The sequence below is a fragment of the Cryptomeria japonica genome, chromosome 3, assembly GCF_030272615.1.
Source record: "Cryptomeria japonica chromosome 3, Sugi_1.0, whole genome shotgun sequence".
Lineage (NCBI taxonomy): Eukaryota > Viridiplantae > Streptophyta > Pinopsida > Cupressales > Cupressaceae > Cryptomeria > Cryptomeria japonica.
This window is the reverse complement of record NC_081407.1, coordinates 351,427,197-351,450,961: the sequence shown is the minus strand read 5'-3', so window position 1 is coordinate 351,450,961 and position 23,765 is coordinate 351,427,197. Positions and strand designations below refer to the sequence as shown.

The 23,765-nt window shown below is 36.1% G+C and overlaps 1 protein-coding gene across 2 annotated transcripts; it reads left to right on the top strand.

Annotated features, from left to right (window-relative positions):
* The first annotated feature begins 645 nt into the window (after positions 1–645).
* LOC131076527 (F-box protein At5g67140) lies at positions 646–22,879 on the top strand. 2 transcript variants are annotated; one of them, XM_059218313.1, is made up of 5 exons: positions 646–970; positions 1,102–1,239; positions 3,193–3,328; positions 9,680–9,778; positions 22,425–22,879. In XM_059218313.1, exons 1-5 carry the CDS (start codon positions 873–875, stop codon positions 22,623–22,625), a joined length of 672 nt encoding a protein of 223 aa, XP_059074296.1. In that variant the 5' UTR covers positions 646–872; the 3' UTR covers positions 22,626–22,879. The 2 variants fall into 2 exon arrangements, with proteins under 2 accessions (XP_059074296.1, XP_057869750.1); XM_058013767.2 differs by having other exon boundaries at positions 659–970; positions 1,093–1,239.
* Positions 22,880–23,765: the final 886 nt, after the last annotated feature.

Sequence of the window (23,765 nt, the reverse complement as noted above, 5' to 3'; positions counted from 1 at the left end):
ATTTTGATTGGATTATGAGTGTCTTGTATCACACTATCTTGTGAGTAATTATACTCACTTATTAATAAGATTGAAATAGATATGATTAGATTTTTTACTTGAACATACATGATATATTATTTATATTCATATATGATACATGTTATATAGATAATACAAATTATATTATATCATATTAAAATAAAAACTAGAAGCTGTTTTTAAATATTTTTATGAAAAGTTCATGCCCCCCAACCAAAAAAAAAAGAGGTCATGACAAAATTATTTGGCACACTCATCAATCCTATTCCAATTCACATTAGCTAACAACTACACATTTCCCGGATCCTCATACATCCACCATAAATAACATTTCCTTTCTTGGATTTATGTTATTAACATGGTCCTGTTCCGTAGATCAGACCGCATGCGTTTTAGTCTACCCATATGGGCATGAAATTTAACCCTTGCAGGTTAATGGAGCATGGTGTATAAGGTGACGCCACCCCCCCGGCAGTTTGATGGAGCATGGAGTATAAAGTGACGCCATCCTGGCCTGGTCCAACAACTTGAATGGATGTATGCGGTCCCCACACATTCAAAACCTCTAATATCAACAAAAAAATATTATTCTCAGATCTCCTGTCTTCGAGCTTTGTAAAAAGCATGTGTCCATATCTACGCCGCAAAGTTTTACGACTCTTCTTCTAGAATGGTTTAATAGTTAGTTCTAACATTCGAGCTTTAAAATATTACTCATTCCTTCGTCCAATGGAGTTACCTACTAAGTAATGACAAATAGAAAAACCTGTGATGAGGACATCATGTGTTCAATATGTAAATAAATGTGTTCACCATAGGTGGGAAGTTTGGGTTTCTGTCACGTAATTGGAATGGGAGACCGAGAGAGCTTCTCTCCAGTAGATGGCCTCTCTGTCGATGTTCTTGCTAATTGCTTCATGTTGTTGTTTTCTTTCGAAGACTGGGCGCGGTAGAGATTTATCTCATTCTTATTTGTCTTCTGTTACAATGATTTCTTTATGGATTTCTGTGGTACCCAATTCATGAAAGATTGGACTTTTGGTGTTATTTCTAATGTATGGGCATGGGCAGGGCAAGCAGTGTATGCAGGAAATGGAGGGAAGCAATGAAGCAGTCAATTGCCCAGAGAGAGAAACTCAGCTTTGCTGGATGGAAAATGGATGACATCTCTATTGGAAGACTTGTTGAAGGAGCCTATAGCCTCAAGGAACTTGACATGTAATTCTACAGAAATCTCTTCTAAATTTTATAGCTTATATCCTCCTGTAATAGTCTATGTCGATTAGCAATAGTTGTAATTGGATTGTTTAGCATAACAATGCTTGGTAATGTATCGAGTTTCGTTGTCATTTAGCTGGAATTTACATGGGGTTTAATGACCCTCACAAGGGTAGCTGTTAGAATTATGGAAGGAAAAACTTATGGTCGAAGTAAACAAGAACTTGTTTCAGTTATTAATTATTGATAGATTGCCAGCTGTTCCCAATGTTAATTTATGTCCTAAATTGAGCATGATGACACATGGTGCACTGGTGGCATCGAAAGGCTATAAACTGTCCACTAGGGTTCGATTCTTGTGCCTTGTGGCCAAAAGGATGGGGCTGAGCTCACGTATCAGGCAGATTTTGGTAGTGTAGAAACTCCTTAGGATGGGCAGTGTAGCCGAGTGCAGGCTGCAATGACTAGGACAGCGTGATTGTTCAGAGTGTCTACTCGATGTTAATAGGGCCAAGGGCTCTTTTGAAAACAAAATTGAGGGCATGTATGCCAAGCCTACCACCCTGTTGGCAAGGTATATTGCCTCATATGCTACATAGAAGCTCAAAGCACGAGGATCCTTCTGATGTCCACTCCTAGACTGCGCTATTTCGAAATTTACTTATGCCCGATGCCTCTCATCAGTAAAAAGACATGCATGCCTTTTAACAGCGCCCAGTCCTACCTTTCTAGCGAATTCAACAGCAACTTGAACCTATCATATCTGTCGGTCTAACATATAAGTCTGTATCGATCATGTAAGAATACCTACCTTGTTGAGGAATAACTGAAATCGATAGGAGTTGCAATAGTGCCATTTTACTCTTGCATATTGGCTGTGGACTGCCAAGGTGCGGAGAAACTTATCTTTGACATCTGAAGTCAACTATTCTATCGAGATTTAAGGCTAGAAACTGGTATTTTGTGATTCATTTTCATTTCTCATCGGAAGATTAGTAATCAAACTTATAATTTTTATTGCCCGATTCTTCATTTAGTATGTAGAAGGACGACTTCTAAATACCAATCTTAACGCTTTGATCTTTTTGTCCGAAGCATGAATATTATAATGTTCACAAAAATATGCATTAGTGATGTATCAACAGATGGCGCACGAATATGAAATCATTGCTTTGTTCTTTTCCTCATTGTTTTTGATATTCCTTTTATTCTGGCTTTGCTTGCCATTAGTGGATGTGACGAACTAGTAGTGTACTGGATACGTATTTATGTCTGAAGCTTATGTAAATCTAGGACAAAATTCATATCTAGATTGTAGGGACAAATATTTAGCAGGTTATTTACATATTCTTATTGTAGCTTTTTATAACGTGTAGCCTATGGCAGGCCTTAAGTTATGGCGTCTACCAGTTTGGAGTCACTGGTTGCATGGTTTAAAACACTTAGAAGATTGCAACATTAATACTTTGTCAAATTCATTAATCTCTTCATTGAAAACTTTTAAGTTTGGTGAATTGCTAATGGTTGAAAACAGAACAGGTAGAATAAAGCAGAGAATACCATTACTATCTTGTTCCCATACCAGCTTGCATTTCTCACATAGAAGAACCAATCATTCTTCTAGTCAGGCTACTTATTAATCTTCTTTGCTGAAGTCAGGTAAAGCTCCAGAGACTTTATTTAGGCTCTATTCCAAAATCGGTTTCTCTTTGCTACTCCAACATAACTGAGGTTTACATAGCTCAAAGCACATCGATGCAATTTAAAGTCAAGTTTGAACAGTAATTTAAGGGTCTACAGCTTATAGATCTCTGTGGTTTGCAAAACATAAACCGATTGATGTGCAGTATATCTTAATTATATTCATCAAATTTATGTTTGACTTGCAATTAGCTAAATCAAATGCGTAGAGTTCAGTAGCCATTTTTCACTCTTAAGTCTTTTGTTTTGCAGTTCAAGAGCATGTTGGGGTTGTCAAATAACAGACGATGGCTTGTACAAGATTTCCTTTACCAAGTGCTGTAGCAAACTTACGTCAGTCTCTATGTGGGGCATGACAGGAATTACTGACAAAGGTGTCTTGCAACTAGTAAGTATAGAATAATTTATAATTTTTAAATAATATGTAATCACCTCCTTGTGTGAAGCTTATGAAGTAAATATCTTTTTAAAGAGTTTCGTAATCCTCTAATACATAGCATACCAATACAGATATTATAGTGGAACAAGATACTTAACAAGAGATATGATACCTTGTTTAAAATTGTAATTTCTGAACATTTATAGAGGTAATAATCATAAGGCAAGGGGGGTGACAATGCACACAAGCACTCTAACCAATATTAGTATTGGAGAGGAGGAGAATGCTAACTCATCAGCCTTGGGGCTTTCACCCGAACATCTGCTTCTGGATCTGTAAAGCTATTAGTGCATTCAGTGCCTTATATACACACACATTCATAGACACATATATAAATACATATCTATATAATATTTAAACCTGGATATATCTTCCACTTGATGGTCCAAAGAAAATAAGATTCAATATGGAAAGTAATCATGATTTGCAATAGGATTGAAGGGAATGATGAGCACATTCCTGTTCAATTGTAATTGAAAAGTTAATATGAGGTTACAAAATCTAACACCATTCAACAGAAAAATAACAAATAACACAAAATTTCACTTAGAAAACCCATTTTTGAAAAAACCTACCAAACGGTAGCATTATTAAGATTGTATTCACAAGAACCATTTATATATATTTTAGATTAATTATTTGGGGTCCCAACTGATAATTTAAAAACAACAGTAACTAAACATGACTGAGAAGCCAAAATAGAAGCACATAAATATAAAGAGAACTAAGAATGACTATAACCAAAGAAAAAGCCCCAGCGCCTTGAGGGCAAAGCCAGCCCCCATGAACCAGTAAGCTCCGATGGACCAGATTGCACCCATGATCCAACCACGAACTATGCATCATCGACAAGCCAATCTGCCCAACAAAAAATCGCCATTTCAAAAATACATCTACAGAAGCACAACGATGTTCAAGAAACCAGCACAATTGAAGCAAGCACTCCTACCATCCAAAACAAAGCAAAAAACCATAAATTGCCGTTGCCATCATCCATAGACACCCCAGTTGCCAACACGAGATTGTACCACACAGCCCCATCTCTCATCATCCTCAACTTTAACTACATTTGGAAGCTTCATTGACCCTACTATAACAAGGTGTAGGGATGGGAAGGTCATCCCTCATAGCACATATGCTCTTCATTTTTCTTTCTGAACTATATCATCACAAAAAAAAGAAGGGTATGATGATGATTACTTGTGATTTCAAGGTAGCCCTTATTACTGGTCACCATAGGCCAACCAAAACTTTGCCATTATCCATATAGTATGCATTTAGAACTTGAACCCTTTTCCTCAAAGACCTCATTTGCTTAGAATCCTCATGAACATCCACCAACTTGAAAGAGGCGTCAGTTGGCCATCAAACCTAGTCTTCAACTTTAAAGTTGTCCTACCTCCCAGTTCCAGAGTTTTACTAGCCAAGATATTATTAGACGGTCCTAGAGACATACCTTCAGAGTAGATCAGAACAGAAGATTGAGAAGCCACAGTCTCTATTAAGCTGAAGGGATAAAATCCACCAACTTGTGCACAATCCCAAGAGCAGTTGGAGTGGTGCAATTGAAAATTGAAGCTAATCTGCGTCTGTTAAAACTCATTTCCTATATGGGTCATGCGGCCTGCCTGCTTTGTTTTTCATGGCTCGCTTGAAGAAAAGCCACAAGCACTACCCACAACTAAAGCCAAGCAAGCAGCCAATCTCAGGCCACTGCCAATATTGCATAAACTTAATACACTAGCTCTTCATTATGGTAACTAATGTCCACATCAAATAATGATTATCCCTACTTCATACTCCCAGCTTAAGCCTTACTCAAAAGAAAGGATATGTGGTGCAAGGAAGATAAGCACTCTCACCATTGTCACCAAATGCCCCAAATAACAATTAAAAAAAGAATGATTATGGGGCCATGAACAAAATACAGGGATCTCCAAAGTTGAAAAATATAAGGAGGCATATATCTTAGATGACAATCAATACCAGCCCAGGAATTGGATTGATGACTTTAAAGTTCTGTAAGGGGCTCTTGGTGCACTCCAAAAATCACTAAAAAACTAAAACTTAGTTTAGTTTATGCTAGCAATGTTGTAATGTCCCCTATTTATAGGTTGTCAATTCCCAAAGGGAAACATACGTTACTACTTACCATGTTACAGTAATTACGAATTAATGACTAGGGTTGCTCATAGTACAGTAGGCGTTGTCCTTATTTAGGCCTAATCTTAATCCCCTTCTAATTTCTAATCTTGGATGGGAGACTTGCTTGTCTAGGGTGCGATGATACCATCTATCATCTACCTAATGCAGCCCAGATTACCAGAACCTCAGTCCATTCACCCTTGGGGCCCGCAGCCCAGATTTTAGGATCATTAGTTCTTTCACCCTTGGAACTCATCTATCATGAGATGGTTTTACTCCGCCTCTCCCTAACAGCATCACACCACTCCTCAGGAAAAAGGAATTAGAACTGGTTAAGAGCTTGGGACTGTAAATATGCCAATATTTTGTTGTACTATGAATGCATATGAAATTAAGTATGACTGTTGTACATATTGCAGCCTTTATTAATATCACTATTAAATTATGCATAAGAACATTATCAGGCTTCATACATTAAGCATGCATATTAAGCACATCCCCATGCATACCACCAAGAACAAGGATGTTACTGCCTGTAACTTAATAACAGATCTGATCTGATCTGATCTGATCGATGATGATGTCACCTAGATGCTTTGATTCCTTTCCTTTATATCTCTCAATGTGAGGGAGAGGTCACACCTCCTTATCATGTATGCCCTTTGGCAGGAGACACACCCTTTCACCATTAACACCATTTGAAAGAGTGCAACTCTTCATTATTTGTGCTTTCTGGAATGGACACAATCATTTGACAATCCGATCTGCACTTCTGATTCCCAAATTATCCCCCCTTCAAATGAGTTCTCATCTCCCTTTTATACCTCATATTTGGGAGAGTCACAACTTATCATTTCATGCCTTTTGACCATTAATTAACTTAATTAAAATTTAATTATATTCTTTTATATTTTTATTTTATTTTTATTTTTATTCTTGTGAATTTTAATTTTATTATTATTACTTGCCATCAAATTCTATTTAGTGAGGACATTACAAATGTCGATATCATACAGTCACAAATTTGGTGCCAATTGTTGAGGCCTCATCTGCACAGTGACGTATTTTCCAATTCAGGCAGGAACCCTTTAAAAGCGCGTTAATCACAAGAAGGGAGTCCCCTTTAATAATAAGCTTATCAATTCCTTAAGAAGCTGCTCCTACCAAACCTGCTACAAGCACTTCTGATTCAACTTCATTCTTAGTTCTAACACCCAAGAAGAGAGACACTTCATACATAAATTCTCCATTCAAGCTTCTGCGCACAACATTGGAACCAACACTACCCAAATTATTCATTGAAGCCCCATAAAGTTTGTTTTCATAGAATTCATAGAAGGGATTTCCCAATTCTTTATTTCCCCATTCAGATAAGGATTGTGGGTTCCCAATCCTTTATTTCCCCATTCAAATTTGGATCATTTTGAATCTCATTATTCTGTTACATAATAGAATCTCTTAATTCTTGAGCAGGGGCGCATTCACAGTAACAATATTACAATACAATAAGGATCAAGTTTTTAGGAGATCTTCAACATGTAGAAGCTTTAGGTAGCAACAACAACCACCAACTTCATTGAACGATTCCAACAGCAATCACCTACTCCAAAATTTGACTTATAAACTCCAAACCCAGCATTGGATTTATATCCAAAATCTAACATTCACCTATGTATGCAACTTGAGTGTCTGGATTCATGCAATGAAGTAAGAGAAAGAAAAATTTACTTCTTAAGAATAACATGTCATACAAGCAATCTGAGCTGCAAATTAAAGCAAACTTGCAATGCAAACAATCTCAACTCCTATAAAACAAAGAATCGACTTATCAAATAATTCCAATAACTATCCAGAGAAGTGCCTAACTTTACCTATCCTAAGTGAGTTCCAATATTTACAAGGCTTGCAAGGTGTACAACACACACCTAACCTAATATTCTCCCACCTGTTGTATACATTGCAAAGGGGACTACAACAACATAGATTAACAGCTAGGCACAGCAGTGTCTATAGCCAATTAGCACCAGTGGTCTATCTCAGTCCTTGCCAACTTTGTCAACAAATTTGATCACTCTTCGATGTGTTCAACTCCCAAATGATTATCCTCTTGTATTCCACCATGTCTCAGACAAAATGATATTGCACATCATTGTGCTTTGTTGACATGAAACATAAAGTTCTTGGGCAAACAAATAGCACTCTGACTATTACAGTCAATCCAGATTACATCATGTCTTAGGCCCACATCTAAACATTACCTCTGAAGCCATTGTTTTCTTACAAGTGCGAGTAGCTGCCATGTACTCAGTTTTGTAGGTGAAAGAGCAATCACGGCTTGTTTTTGAATATTTTGAAATTTAGTTTCAAGCACCTCGTTGTAACACCATAACAACTCTCCTAGATGAATTTTGCCTGGAAATGTTTGTGGTAATGGAAAGTTCTGCTTAGTTTTATCAATTGTGCACGATTGTTAGTTAAGTTGAAGATAACCTGCCAAATAGAAAATTTTATTCATCAAATAAGAAAAATTCATATATTGATATGCCATATTTAGTAGGAGAAATCATTTTCTTCCCAAGTGTGACATATGGTTTGTATATTAGAGGGAAATTTCTTTAAGAAAGATTTTGGTAACATTATCCTTATTTATGCTTTGCATTCTTATGCGTATAAAATTAGAAAGAAACAACATATCATTATTTTTATGGACTACTTTTGAAAAGAATATGCATTCAAATACAGAATATCTAACTAAATGACTTTGTAAGGAAATTTAATTTCATGCTTTTTTTGCTTTGGAATTTAATTTTGCAAATTTCCCCTAAATCATCCACAATGGCTTTACTAGATGAAATTTTCACGGAAATTATGAAGCCAAATAAGAGTTATGTTCAGTTTTATCTTTTGTGCACTAATTGTTTATTAAGTTGAAAATAGTTTGACAAGTAGAGATGCTATTTTTTAAAAATTTTCAAATAGGCGAAATTCATTATGCTGCTAAGCATAGTTTAATTGGAGAAACTACTACCATCCCTAGTGCATGACATATGTTTTTCTGTATGCAAAGGAATTTTAATTAATAAAGGTTTTGGAAACATTATCGTACTTTATCCTTCAAACTTTTATGTGCATGAAAGTTAAAAGTCACAATAAAACTCCCTACATTATATGCTTAAGGTGCACCACTTGTGCAAGGAATGTGCATCTAGACAAACAACTTTACGCAATTGTATATTTGGAAAATGCTCCTACTTAGCCACTAGAAAAAGTATGGGTTTCAAATACTCCTATAAGTTGTACTCCATAATACCCGACCAATTATAAGAATACTCAGACTAGATAGAAGCAGGGCTGTATAGAAATGTATTATCTTGCAGTATGCTTGTTTATGGAAAAGACATAATATTACACCATGTCAGTGATGACAGCTATTATCATTAGCACACTGGTGACACATATTGACTATGCGCTCCAAGATTCTCCTGTAGCCAGTCAATCCATTATAAGCTCTTACAGTTGCTGTCTTTCATTTTCCAATCTGTAGTTCAATTCTTCTCTGAAAGGGAGAGAGTTCAAAGAAAGATTTGGAGAAATACAAGTAGGGAAAAACCAATTGTTATAAGGATCTGTAGTTGAAAAGAAGAATATAACTCTATATTATAATATCACAGACTGGTTACAACCGGAACTCTATGAAAACACATTATCTTGGAATTAGCTCATTATGGAGAGGACCAATATCTTTCAACCATGTCAGTTTTGTTAAATATCATATTTAGTGCACTTTATTAAATCTGTCGTTTATGCTCTACAAGATGCTTCAGTGGCCCAGCCAACCTTTTCCCATTATAAGGTTTTATAATTTCTGTTTATATTCTCCAATCTGTGCTTCACATTTTCTTCAGAAGGGAGAGGGGTTGAAGATCTTATTTGAAAATTAAGTAGGAAAGAACTATTACCATTAGGATCTTGTTCAAAGAAAAATGTAGATTTTCATCATAGAGATTTTTTAATAGCTTAAGTAATATGATCAGTCAGACAGAATTGGGAGATGCATTTTCTCAGTTCTGTCTAAAAACATTTAGAAAGCTTGTTGTGTATTAATTATATTCATTTCACATCAATTTACTATTCTAACAGTATCTGAGCATTCAGGTTTCCAGGGCCAGCTCTTTACAACATCTGAATATTGGTGGCACCTTTATTAGTGATGAATCTTTGTTCGCAATTGCAAGTCATTGCCCTCATTTGAAGGTAATTTTTGTACATAAGATTCTCTTATCTGTATTTATTGGTTTCGGGATTTTTTATACATTATGAAAGCTATATCTATTGCCTGCCTGGGTTTGTGCTTATGTACAGTCTTGACAGAAACTTCTTTGTAAGGAGAGAGAATACGATTTCAAACCAGCTTGATAACTTGAAGTCCTCTTTATGCTTAAATACAAATAAAGCCAAACTTTGAATTAAGAGTCAGGTTCAATTTAACTTATCCTTGATATATACTGTGCCTTTATTCTCAGTTTTCTTAATTGACTAGCTAGTGCTGCTTTGTAAGGGTATACACTACTTGTGTTTTCCTTCATTGGGCATGTATTTTCACATATTACTTGTTTGATTTCTACAATGTAAAATGGTTTCAAACTTTATTTCCTAGTGTACCTCAGTAAATGTTGACTGATCAAAATTTCAGGATGACATTGAAAAGTTTGCAACATCTGTAGGTACTTGATAGTTGATATAGATAACAAGTGTGCAGTTTGTGGGGTTGAAATCAACAGTGATTATTTTATACAATATAATGAACCTAATCCACTAACCCGTGTTCCACAGGGAACATGTCCCATGCATTTCCTGTGTCTTGTAAACATTAGGTCATCAGCCCCAAGATAGAAGCTGTGTGGACTGTGGTGTTGAGACTAAGACTTTGTGAGAACTTGGCAAGCTGATTTTTGACTTGGACCTGGACTCTGAAAATGAAAAACTCAACTACAACTCAATTTCGAAAAAAAAAATGATATAAGAATTGTAATAATTGTTTATTTCTTATTGTTATTGTTTTTCTGGGCGTTTTCTGATTTTTAAAGCAGCTTGCAAGTACTCACGGAGACTGCCTAATGTGCTTTGAGTCTCAATGCTATGGCTTGATATCTCTGAAACAGTAATTGATTGATTAACAAAGGAGAGGAAACTCCTTAAATAAGCAATTACAGACAATGTTTCTAAAACAGAAATGATTGAGAGCGAAAACAATAAAGTTAAGTTACTAAAACCAATAAAGTACATAAATGACCATTATATGCTAAATATTAACAATATTACTTGTCTCCCCCAGGTAAAGAAAGAAAACAAAATGATTTCTTTCAAATTTATTGATTTTCTGGCCGTTAACTTGGTATGCTGCAAACATAATCAGAGCCCATGAGTGAGTTACTGGACCAAGAATTTGCTGTCTTAATAAACATCCTTCCCCCTTTCTCACTTTGTTGCTAAAACTTTTTAAAAAGAAAAAAAAATGTTCACCTACAAGTTAGACCATTAGATTTCATATCTGTTAGTATTTGTCCTTATGAATTCATTTCATCTCTCTTCTATCAAATTCTCAAGTTAGTGATGAAAGAAAGAAATTCCCCCCTGAAAGGACATGTCTTTAGTGTCTACAGGATTTTTACAAGAAGAGGCTTCCTTGAGATTATTTTATCCAGTCAGCCATGATGATGAGCATATTATCTTTGTTAAAAACTAGCCAAAAGATCATTTCCATTTGTAGTTGTATGATATTTCAATTTTGGTTGTATGCAGTTCAGTCTGTTAGTGAACTTTTGCCATTGTCCATCCTACCCTTCTTGTCTTCTGGATAGAATACTAACAAAAGAACGCTGCAATTTTCAATTCATATTGACTATGTGATCCAAAAACTTGTATGAGAAGTTTGGATTTAGAGGGTTCCCTAGTTAGACCACCTTCAAGAGTTGCTACACAAATTAGCTTAGTTGCTGCACATCCTATGTTAGTTGTTATGTAAAGTAAAAGGATGCTAGAAGTGTGTGAGAAGCATTTTGTCTTTTGTTGAGTGGCTGGTTGACTTCAGAATGGGCCATTTCCACTTTTGTTTACTGTTTCCACTTCCTATGGTGTCGGTTATGATTGCTAGTGCTAGACAGTTGTTCCCTTTTTGCAAGAAATTTGTTCGTGGAATTGCATGTCATTGTTGATCCCATTGTGGGCAGCTGTTTCCATATGGTGGTGGCAACTATTATTTTAGCAGTGGTATTTCACATGTCCTAGGCCGCAAGTGGTTATTGGAAGGCAGAGCAACAACAGAGTGGGTTAGTTTCTTGGCCGATAGTTGAATGGAGGATGTTCTAACAGTTAGAGGAGAGGCCAAAAAGTTGCATGACTTTGTACATTTGAACTGGGAACTGAAACATCAGAGGAAGTGAAGATGGTGTAGTAGGGTGTTTCTTGGATCATGGAGTGGATAGTTGGAGGCGGTTATGCATAAATCTTGGCAGGCTATTCCTCTTCACCAGGTAGCATTATTCTTGCCGTATGTTGCAGGTTGTTTAGAAAGAGTGCTAGCAAGAGACAAGGTTGCTTGGTTAATAGTCCTATCACTGGTTGGTAAATTGCTTGAGCCATGCAAAGCAGGCCTATGAATGTTAGGAGTCAAGAGGTTGGTTGATAGTGTGAGCCATCCATTGCTGAGTTTTGCTAGACCTGGTTGGTGGATTGTTGGAGCCATGGGGAAAGCTTGGGCAGAATTTGGAACCTTATTACAGGTAAGAGGTAGAGGCAGAGTATGACCAAAGCCATGCTAAAAGTGGCAGAGATTGCTAAAACTCTGCAGAGTTGATTGGTTGACAGAGAGCTGAAGCCATGAAGCTAACTGGTTGGCTGAGACTAGTTGGTAGAGAGGGTGTTGATAGAAGTAGAACATGTTGCTGCTAGTGTGGTGGAACATCCTTCAAACATTGCATTTCAGCAGAGGTTGCCTGCTAAGTCATTGAGATTTTTGCAACAAATTCCAGATCGTTGCTAGTGGACAACAAGTCTTGTGTTGGAGATATTGTCCTCATCTTCCATCATTACAAGTAAGGCTTCAGGTCATAAACCATTTTAGGACAGTCTATAGATGCATGTAAGCCCTATTCAGGCATTGTAAATATGCAAGGCTGGGGACTAGTGGCATGCGGAGCATAGTTCACTCTTCCCAGAGTTTTCGGCCCAGTTGAGGTTTCTCTAGAGTACAATATTGTTCTTGCATGTGTGTGTAATTGATTGTGACATTATTGTATTTGTTTTCTGCATTTGAGATGTTTTTTGTTTAAGTCCTTTATTGCAAATGTCATAGACAGCCATTGTGAAGTACATGCAAAGGTTGTAAGGAGCATCTCCTTTTAAATCCACATGCTATGTACCAGAGTGTGGTATAACTTCTCCAAGTTTATGGATCACTTTGCAAAGACATAATATACCCAAGCCTCCTATGTTGTGAATTGATATTCTCTTAAACTGTTTGTGTAAGTAACATCTATTTCCAGCACCATAAATTTTCTTCCATCACTGGTTGGCACTTTCAGAACTTTTATGAGAATACTTGTAAATCCATGAATAGAGGAATATGTTAACGCTGAAGTTCTCCCACAAGATATTAAAGAAAATTTGTCTGTTACTTCTCTAAGAAAGCTGAGACAATAGATGAGAGCAATAGAATAGCATAAGATGGGATTGCCATACATTTCTCTACAAGAGACATTCTATCTGTGGCCAATCTTGTGTGGCCTTGTCTTGTTCGATGCCAATCTATTTTCTACCTCGTCTTGGCGAATTCTCTAGTTTTGACAGTTTATTTATGAACAACTTAGTGAAGCTCTAAGTATGCTGAGACAGTCACTTACAACAACAGATTAGCATAGGACACGATCATACATTTCTACAACATAACATTCTAGCTGTGGCCGATATTTTGTGGGCTTAGCTCTCTTGTGTGATTGACAGCCTATTTTTCTACTTCCTCTTGGCTGCTTCTCAATCTTCAACACTTTACAAGCAAATAATGTAAGCTTGCATTTATAACTCAATTGGGCTTTTAATCAACAGAGAACATTGTGCCTAAAGCCATTGATACAAAGGCATTAATTATGTTCCAGCCAACTTGTTACTATCTCCTGTTGTGGTTAATTTAGAAAAATGAGATTCGGTCGTCGTTAACTTTTGAGATTTTTAGAGTAAGGAATTCCACTCGATCTTTCTTCCTTGTAGTAATGATGTTAAAACAGTCTTTCTGACATGCATGGCAAACCTTAAGCCAATTCCTAACCATGATGCTCTCTTTTAAAGATTACTTAAGGTCTATTGACTTTTACATAAGCACACAGTAGACAACACAAGTAAATGAAAAAACAACACTGTAAGAGGTTAATCACTAGCAGTTTCATGTAGCGTTCTTGTGATTTCATTGTTGTGGGTAGGGTCATTCTATTGTAAAAGATTACTTGGACTTTGTTCTTGCTTCTAAGGGATCCTGCTTTTGATAAAGCCTAAATCAGGGAGAAAAGATCGAGCCTGAGGCATCACCTTTTTTTTATGTAAATTTGAAAACGCTGGTCTGATCTCTACCAAGTTAAGCTAATTGTCAGGCTGGCTTCCAGCCGCATTAATCTTCCCTAGTTTCTTGTGTGTTAGTCTATAAAAGTAATAGTTTTGTATTCAATTGCCTTAGATACATTTGCCAATCATATATCATTCAATGTTCATTTATTGGAAGTGGGACTGTGTTAGCACTGTTAAGCCCCATCATGAGACCTCAAGCTTCAGTTTGTTAGGATGTTATGTGTTAAGGCATTTAAATTAGATAGAAGAATTCTGTTGTGAAATATGGATCGAAGAAAAATGACAGCGATTCTGGAAGACTGATTGCCGTGAGTTATTGATCGTCTCCATCATTGAATCCGGTTTAAATACAAGAGGAAAGGTTGCCTACGTAGGGACATGTCCATACGTGGCAGTTGCCATGTATGGACATGTCCCTACGGAGGCAACCGTTCATAACAATTAGTTTGTTTATGTTTAATTTCCAAACTGTATGCTCTGTTAATATATCACTCTCCAGATAATAACCGATTTACCATTAGTTAGATTCATGAGAGCTATATCTTAACACTCCCTCTTAGCAGGAGTAGATCTAAGTAATTTTCTTGGGAGCATATTCTGTCATGACTTCCGACACAATTCGGGACAACATTTAATATAGTCTTGTCATGACAATAAACTCAATATCATGATATCCGGCTCAGTCTGGGACAATCACTTAAGAAGTCAATCATGAGATGATCACATACTTTAGGATCAAGATATCCGGCACAGTCCGGGACAACAACTTAATGTAGTCAATCTTGACACTTGGTCAACTATTGTCAAGATCGTCACCTTGAAATAGTAACCTTAAACATAAGAAGATCGTCATCTTCTTGAACACGGTTAGAATATTGCAATATACATTTTATTTATTTATTCATGAACAAATTACACATGGTAGGAATTTCATCCTAATAATCTCAATTATAATCTAGTCATACCAAGTTTACTTCTGAAGTATTCTATCTTCAATCTTGCAACTGGCTTGGTGAAGATATCAGCATTTTGTTCTTCAGTACTAATGTACACTAGTTTTATGACGTTTCGATCTACCATATCTCTTATGTAGTGATAAGGGATCTCAATATGTTTGGATCGATTGTGAAAAACTGGATTTACTGCGAGCTTGATAAAGCTCTGATTATCACAGTGAATTATTGTTGAATTCAGAGTTTTTCCAAATAATCCAAACAATAACTTTCTTAGCCATACCGCTTCACGAGCTCCCATGGAGGCTGCCATATATTCTGCTTCGGTGGAGCTTTGTGCAATTGCTGGCTGTTTTTTGTTGAACCAAGATATCATAGCAGAACCAAGACTGAAGCAACACCCTGTAGTACTTTTACGGTCAGTGGTACTTCCGGCACAATCAGAATCAGAATATCCTTCAAGTTGAATCTCAACATTTTCATACTTTAAGCCAAGTCCGATTGTGCCTCGTAAATATCTTAGAATGTGTTTAGCAGCCATTAGATGTATCTTCTTAGGTTCACACATGAAGTGACTTAATACATTTGTAGCATAGCAAATATCAGGACGAGTATTTACCAAATACATGAGTGAACCGACGATTTATCTGTAGAGTGTGGGATCTGTAGGTTCTGAATCTTCTGCCTCAATTTTCAGCTTGTGCAAATTAGTTTCCATTGGTGTAGCTAATGGCTTACACTCCATCATCCCAAATCTAGTTAGAATATCTGTGGTGTACTTTCCTTGATTTAGGAAGATGTAGTTTTTCTTCTGCCATACTTCTAATCCCAGAAAATAATGTAGAAGCCCTAGATCCTTCATATCGAATTCTGTTGCCAGATCTTGCTTACATTTCTCAATGAGATTATCCTCTCCTGTTATCAAAAGATCATCCACGTAAAGGACCAATATAATCATATTGCCATTTGAAGCCTTGAAGTAGATGTTGGGATCTGCTAGGTTCTTGGAGTACCCTAGTTTGGAGAGATAGTTGTCTATCCTTGCATACCAGGCCCTAGGTGCTTGTTTTAACCCATAGAGAGCTTTCTTTAGTTTACAAACATAGCAATTTTTATCACGTATGGTGAATCCTTCTGGTTGTTCTATATATACTTCTTCTTCAATTGAACCATTTAGGAAGGCAGTCTTTACGTCCATTTGGTGAATTTTCCATCCTTTGGATGCTGCAATTGCAATGATCGTTCTTACTGACGTATACCGGGCAACTGGGGCAAATGTCTCTTCATAATCAATTCCTGCTTTCTGAGAGAATCCCCTGGCCACAAAGCGAGCTTTATGTTTTTCAATGCTGCCATCAGATGCATATTTGATCTTGAATAACCACTTGGATGAGACAACTAATTTGTCTTTTGGTCTAGGCACTATATCCCAAACATCATTCTTTAGTATAGATTGATATTCTTCAACCATAGCATCTTTCCAAGCCTGTTTTGATAAGGCTTCTCTGACATTTGTTGGTTCAGAATTTGTGAGTTCGGTTAGAAGTGCAGCATAACATTTTAGAGTTCTTGTTCTCTTATTTTCTTTGGAAATTTCATTTGGTTCTACATTATTCTCTTCAATCATTTTCCTTGCCCATAGAGGTCTTTTCTTGTTATTGAGTGTTTCAATATTTTCATCAACAAGAGGTTCAGAAGCTCTTATGATGTCCTCCCTCTCAGTGTCTGAAGGTTTGGAATTTTCTATGATATTCTCCCTCTCAATCTCAGTTATGTGATCTTCTTCTTCTTTAGTAATGTTATCATCCTCAGGTTCTTTGAGTGTAGTGTTTTCTTCAAACTTTACATCTCTACTTATCTCAACAGATTTTTTTCCTGGAATGTAAATGTGATATCCTTTAGTATTTTCACTATAGCCAATGAAGATACCTCTTTTTCCGGATGGTTCTAGTTTTGTCCTCTTTTCTTTAGGAACATGTATATATACGGGACAGCCAAATATCCTTAAATGACTTAAGTCTGGTTTGTTCCCTGTAAAAGCTTCTTCAGGAGTTATGTTTTCTAGAACTGAGTGCGGACATCTTGTTTTGAATGTAGACTGCTGTATTTGAAGCTTCTGCCCAGAATGAAGTGTGTAAGTTTTGGTCATGCATCATGGCTTTTGCTGCTTCAATTATGGTTCTGTTCTTTCTTTCTGCTACTCCATTTTGTTGTGGATTATATGGTACAGTATACTCCCTCTTAATCCCAACAGAATTACAAAAGTCTTTGAAGTTGTCAAATGTATATTCTCCCCCATTGTCGGATCTTAACACCTTAATTTTCTTCCCTGACTGGTTTTCTACTAGTGCCTTGAATTCTTTGAACTTAGATAGTACTTCATTTGAGTCTTTGCACTTTAGAAAATATATCCATGTTTTTCGAGAGTAGTCGTCAACAAAGATTATGTAGTATAAGGATCTAGTTAGGGATGGTGTTGACATGGGACCACATAGGTCTGAGTGAATTAGTTCTAAAATAACTTTTGATTTGTGCTCGCTTGAGGGAAAAGAAACTTTCACATTCTTTCCCAAGGCACATCCTTTGCAAATCCCTGTGTGTTCAGATTTTAGTTGGGGCAGTCCTGAAGTAATCTTCTTTATGTTGGATAGAGCACTATATCTTAGGTGTCCTAATCTTTTGTGCCATAATTCATTATTATTTGAAACTTCAAGATTTAGTGCTTCCTTTTGATCAGTGCATAGTTTGTATAGGCTACCATCTCTTGAACCTACTGTTATGGCATTTTTGATATTTGTATTTTTAGGCCAGAGTAGAACTTTATCTTCATTGAAGGTAACCCGATATCCTTGATCAGCTAGGCCTGAGATTGAGACTAGATTTCTTTTTATTCCAGGTACAAACAGAACATCCTTTAATTGTAGAGATACTCCATTTCTTAGTTTGATAGTACAGGTCCCAATTCCTTTCACAGGATATGTGGAGTTATCTCCAATAGTAACCTCTTCACTTGAGTGCCCATTAAGTGTTTCAAACTGATTTCTGAATTCAGTTATATGCCTTGATGCTCCACTGTCTACGATCCAAGTGTTTTTATTTGTATTTATTTCGCTTGATAGGGCTTAAGAAGAAAAGTGATTTTTTTCCTTTGACTTCGGCTAGAGTAGCTTGTGTTTTCTTCCTTTCTGGACAATTCCTGTGAGTGTGCCCATATTTGTCGCATTTGTAACACTGAATTTTAGACATATCTCTTTTCTGATGGTTTTTATTTCCTCTCTTCCGTTTGGAGAACTTTTTCTTTTTGTTGAAGGTATTTGTATTAAGTGCTTGGATTTCTCCTTCTTTATTTGTTCCTAATCCTCTTGAGATTAGTCGAGATTCCTCTTGAAGGCACTCATTCTTAAGTTGTTCAAATTTGGGTAAGGGGGGTGTTCTGCTAATACATTGAATGTAGGATTCCCATGAAATTGGTAATCCTCTTAGGGCTATGAGAGAGATTTCTTGATCATCTACCTCATTTCCAATAGTTTGTAATTGGTCTTTTACTTCAGATATCCTTGAAAAGTATGTAGATATTGTATCATCTTTATTCATCTTTATGTTTAAAAGTTGTTGTTTCAAGGTTAACATTCTGCTTGCATTGTTAACTTCATATGTATTTTTAATGGTTTTAAATACTTCATATGCTTTAGGCAGTTTGGCTATAGATGGAAGAATATGATCTTTGACTGAGTCAATAATTATTTTCTTTGCTTTATTATTACGCCTTTTCCAAGTAGATTTCTCTGGTTCATCATTTGGCATGTTCTAGATTTTCTTCTATGTAAGACTCTAATTCTAGTTCTTCAAGAATGACAATGATTCGTATCTTCCAGGAAGCGAAGTTGGAGCTCCTTCGAGTCTATCTTCCACTCTCATATTACTTGACATTTTGAATATTTTCTTAGTCGGATATATCCTCTGCGTATATAGCCTCTGCATTGATTTGTTATTTACTTCCGATAAATGCTTATGAGTAATATGGCTGTCTAATTTATTCTCTTAATAACCTGGCTCTGATACCATGTTGTGAAATATGGATCGAAGAAAAATGACAGCGATTCTGGAAGACTGATTGCTGTGAGTTATTGATCGTCTCCATCATTGAATCCGGTTTAAATACAAGAGGAAAGGTTGCCTACGTAGGGACATGTCCATACGTGGCAGTTGCCACGTATGGACATGTCCCTACGGAGGCAACCGTTCATAACAATTAGTTTGTTTATGTTTAATTTCCAAACTGTATGCGTATGGACATGTCCCTACGTAGGCAACCGTTCATAACAATTAGTTTGTTTATGTTTAATTTCCAAACTGTATGCTCTGATAATATATCACTCTCCAGATAATAACCGATTTACCATTAGTTAGATTCATGAGGGCTATATCTTAATAAATTCCACCAAACTTGAAACTATGATTCAACGGTTCATAAGCAAATTATGGAGCTACTAATAATCCCATTAAAATGGTTGAAATGATGATAACAATGTTGGAGAGAAACATTACTTTTGCTAAAAAATTATGGGTACTCCAACCCTTCTCAAGACTTAGTATACTAAGTTTTGGCAATATGAAATCACCTGCAATAACTAATAGCCATCCTCCCCTTTAACTGTTGCTAGCCAAGATACCTGAATCCTAACTGACTGCAGACATATTTGTTGTATTTTGATTGCCATCTTGGCTTTTAAGTTTTCTGTCTGGTATATCTATAGTTTTGAGCAGTGCGATTTAAATCAATTAGAACTTCCGTCTTTATGGCTGGCTATAATCACTTTGTACTTATTAACCGTGTACTTTCATTCAGATCATCACTTATTCTGTGTGCCATTTGTATGATTTCTGAGGTATTGAAAACTTGAAATTGCATGTATTTCAATACCTGAATCTTAATGGTAAGGACAGCCTTACTGCCTAAGGAAGTTGGTACACTTTTTGATTTTCTATAAGCTCTAAGGGATGCTTACAAGTGTGTTGTAGTGATTTTAGGTCAATTCTGGAGATTCCTCTAATTAAACCAAGTACATATAGCATTATCTGTATCTTATCTTTAAATGGGGACTATCTTTAGAGTCGCTTCTGTTGGTGTTGGAAATAAGCCACACCCGGACCGACGATGGACTGGTCCAAGAGGGGCCAGTAGCTAAGTGGTAGAGCACTCCAGCAGCGTATGGAAGGACCTAAGTTCGAGTCCTAGCTGGTCCATGTCTCAACATGGTATCAGAGCCAGGTCCAGGCTAGGAGCCCCAAGCACACGAGAGGTGTGGCTTAAGGGAGGGTGTACTGTTTTTTTCATGTCCATGCCAAGATGTCAAAGAATTTATTTTCTGAAATAACAGTTAATGATACGTTAAGGTTCTTTTAATGAATTATAGTCTTGGTCGCCATGTTCGTGTTTGTGTTCATATTTGGTAATGATAAAATTTGGAAAAGTTTTGCCAATGCAGAACATTCCAGCAATTTTTTCTGATGACAATTTTTAATTTCTATCTTCAAATTTCAAATGAAATACATATTATGGAAATTTATGATAAAAGGGTTCTACAAGAACTGGAACAAATACACAAGGCACAAAAAGCGATTTCCAAGCTTGATGTATTACACGGTGCTACTTTGATCTACTTAATAGTAATACATTATAGCTTGGGACAAGAAAAGCAGTAGAATAAAGAAAAAATGATCACAAGTTCCAAACAATTCAAAATTTCTAGAGCAAGCTAGAATCATGAAAGAATTGGATGCTTTGGCAAAATTGTGTATGTACAATTTAAATTAACCGATGGAAACAATATTCTTTAATTTTCTATAGATTCATTTAATATATTCATGTTGATCATGCTTCCTTCCAGTTTAGTTCTTTAACTTCTTTAATCCACACAATCTAATACGTAAATAACATGCTGCTGCATGAAATTTGCTTTGCAATGTCTTCCATTTGTTATAGAATAATGCCTATGTTCCCTTGTAGCCATCCAATACATTACTGAGTAAATGTATAATGGCTTCCTTTACAATGGCTATGCCCTTATAAACAAGCCCTACACAACGGGTGTCACCATCCACCATGAAGATGTCCCTAATTTCAATAAACTGTTATCTAGGGTTTGATTTGTAAGGTGAATTTTTGTAAACAGTAAGGATTAAGATGTCTATGTTCATGGAAGCTTTATCAATTGATTGAAATGGAAAAGAGGGTTACGTCATTGTAGTAGCTTGTGCTAATAAACTGTACACTATAAATTTAACACTTGGAATTTATGCATCCTATTGTTTATATATGTGCTTTGCCATCTCCACTACCTCCATATCGTGGTTTTGTAAATGGTTTCTCTGTCTATTCACATCTCCTTTCTCCAGGTAATAATACTATAAGGCTTTCTCTCCTGTATTATTTCAACAAGGTAACGTTTCATTATTATAATGTAAGGTCTACCGAGTGTAACAGTAAAGGCTCTCTGGTTTTAAGCTGTGGGTCAATTGTTTACTGGTGGGAGAAACTAAGTTTGCTAAATGCAGTGCCATTAAAAGCTGCAACTTTATGTTTTCCAATTCTTGGATTCATTTAAATTTGCTGATGTGCAAGTTGACCTGGATTGATTCCAGCATTGTTAAATTTATATTTCACAAGTTCTGATCGTTTTCAATTTGAAGCCTTAGCCATTAACTATATTGTTTAAGCCTCTTATAAGATACACTACCAACATAGTCAATTCATACTTTTTTGATACTTGGCTTTTTTTCAAGGCTTTTTTAAATCTTCCAAAAGTATAGTGCGAGCCATGTGGATCTAGTTTCTGTTGGACTTGGAATTTGTCCAATAATTTGGTCTATTCTTGCATACAATTATGAAAATTTTCCATGTTCATGTAGATTTTGTAATTGTCCTTGTAAACTCTTCAAATAAGATGGCTCATCATGAGTGTTTTTTGATTTTCTTGTCTTAACATGCACACTCAGTTGATTTCTAGCCAATTCTTATGCTCTACAACTATTTTTTTTTTCTTTCTGGATTTCCTTAGCTTTCTTTCCTTTACTGCTATAACTTTTAAGTATAATCGATTTTATCCACCATCTTTCAGTGTAATTATGGCAGTGCATCCGCATAATAACTTATTAATCTGACACCCAATCGCCTATGGTCCTTGTGTTTTTAAGAATGAAAAATATTTAATTCTCCTATCAAGCATTGATAAACCCAATTGATTTTCCTTTTTGCTCTTTCCAATGTTGATTTGGGTTATTAATGGTGCGTATATTGACCACCTGCCGTTCCTTGTAATACACTGCAGGTGCTTATACTTTGGAGTTGCCGCCATGTAACTGAGAGAGGCCTCTTTGCAGTGATTAGAGGATGCCCCAAGCTCAAATCTATCAATATCTGGGGCATGAGTATCTCATCGAGATGTTGCAAGGATTTGCTTACTATCAATCCACATCTCCAAATAAAGCCCGGAGGAATACACATCCAGTTAACACAGGGGCTGATATAAATGACATGGGTATCCACAGTTTACCAATCCCATGTTGCAGTTCATTCTCTTGAATTTGCTGCTATTGTTCTGTTGGCAGTGGTGCTATGATTGATCAACTGGAATCTCTTAATCCATTCAATTAATGTTCATGTATTTACACACTGTTTTGTGATATTCATTGGCGATGGTGGGGGTGCTAATATTGTTGGTTGACCTTAATATTTAAGGGTTTATATATAATATAAGGGCGCTTTATTGTTTCTGGTAGTCAATTCCAAAGTGTTTATACTTTAAATGCCTTGTCTAAAATCTGCTGATAGGCCTGGCATGTGGAAGTAGTGTCTGATACGGTGGTAACTACTCATGGCAATCTAAACTTTTCAAAATGGACATGGTCAAGCTGATTACGTTGTTTGATTGATCTTTTGCTAATTATTATTTAGAATCACATACAATCTTTATATAAAATTGAACAAAGAATGACGTCCCAGCATTTAGTTCACGTTGATCATATACACTGTAACTTATAAGAAATCTATTGCAATTCTAAAATAAGATTTAGAGGAATTTTTGTCAATCACCTGAGCTTAGAGTATGAATGATGAATCGATAAAACTCCTTCAAATTCATATTAATTTAACATAAATTAGAATTCTAGAAAGATGGGTGTAATGGCGTCACGTCATGAGAGTCATCCAATCAGGGATGTTCATACAGGTTGGAAGTGGGCATGGATGTCTTTGAAAGCAGGAATTAATATAGTAAAAAATTATGCAAACACAAGACGAACTGTGATTTAAGAGGAAGAGTCATTCAGCTTGTCTTCCCACCCTCTCCCATACGTAGTCAAAGATCCACATATCCAATTTGCAGTTCACAAACTCTAGTGTTGGTTATTCAGAATTTCTTATCGTTTGTTAAGTCTTGATTAACCATTTTGGTTTAATTTTTCTCATTTCAATAGTTTTGTTGGGAAAAAAAATGGTTGGCTATTAAAATTTACTCCTTCACTAGAAGGGTAATCTAAATCGATGCAAATATGAAATGCTTCAATTAATATCAGCCTATCCAAAGTTAAATGAAATGAAATTAAATTGAGTGGTGTAAAAGTGAATAATAATAATAATAAAAAATGAAAGCTACATATAGTAAAATGAA

What these genes read in the sequence shown, in the direction of transcription:
- LOC131076527 (XM_058013767.2), top strand. Translation starts at nt 873, where the DNA reads ATGGGAGACCGAGAGAGCTTCTCTCCAGTAGATGGCCTCTCTGTCGAT. An exon ending in AGCCTCAAGGAACTTGACAT is followed by an intron (nt 1,240 to 3,192) that starts GTAATTCTACAG and finishes TTTGTTTTGCAG; the next exon opens with TTCAAGAGCATGTTGGGGTT. An exon ending in ACAAAGGTGTCTTGCAACTA is followed by an intron (nt 3,329 to 9,679) that starts GTAAGTATAGAA and finishes CTGAGCATTCAG; the next exon opens with GTTTCCAGGGCCAGCTCTTT.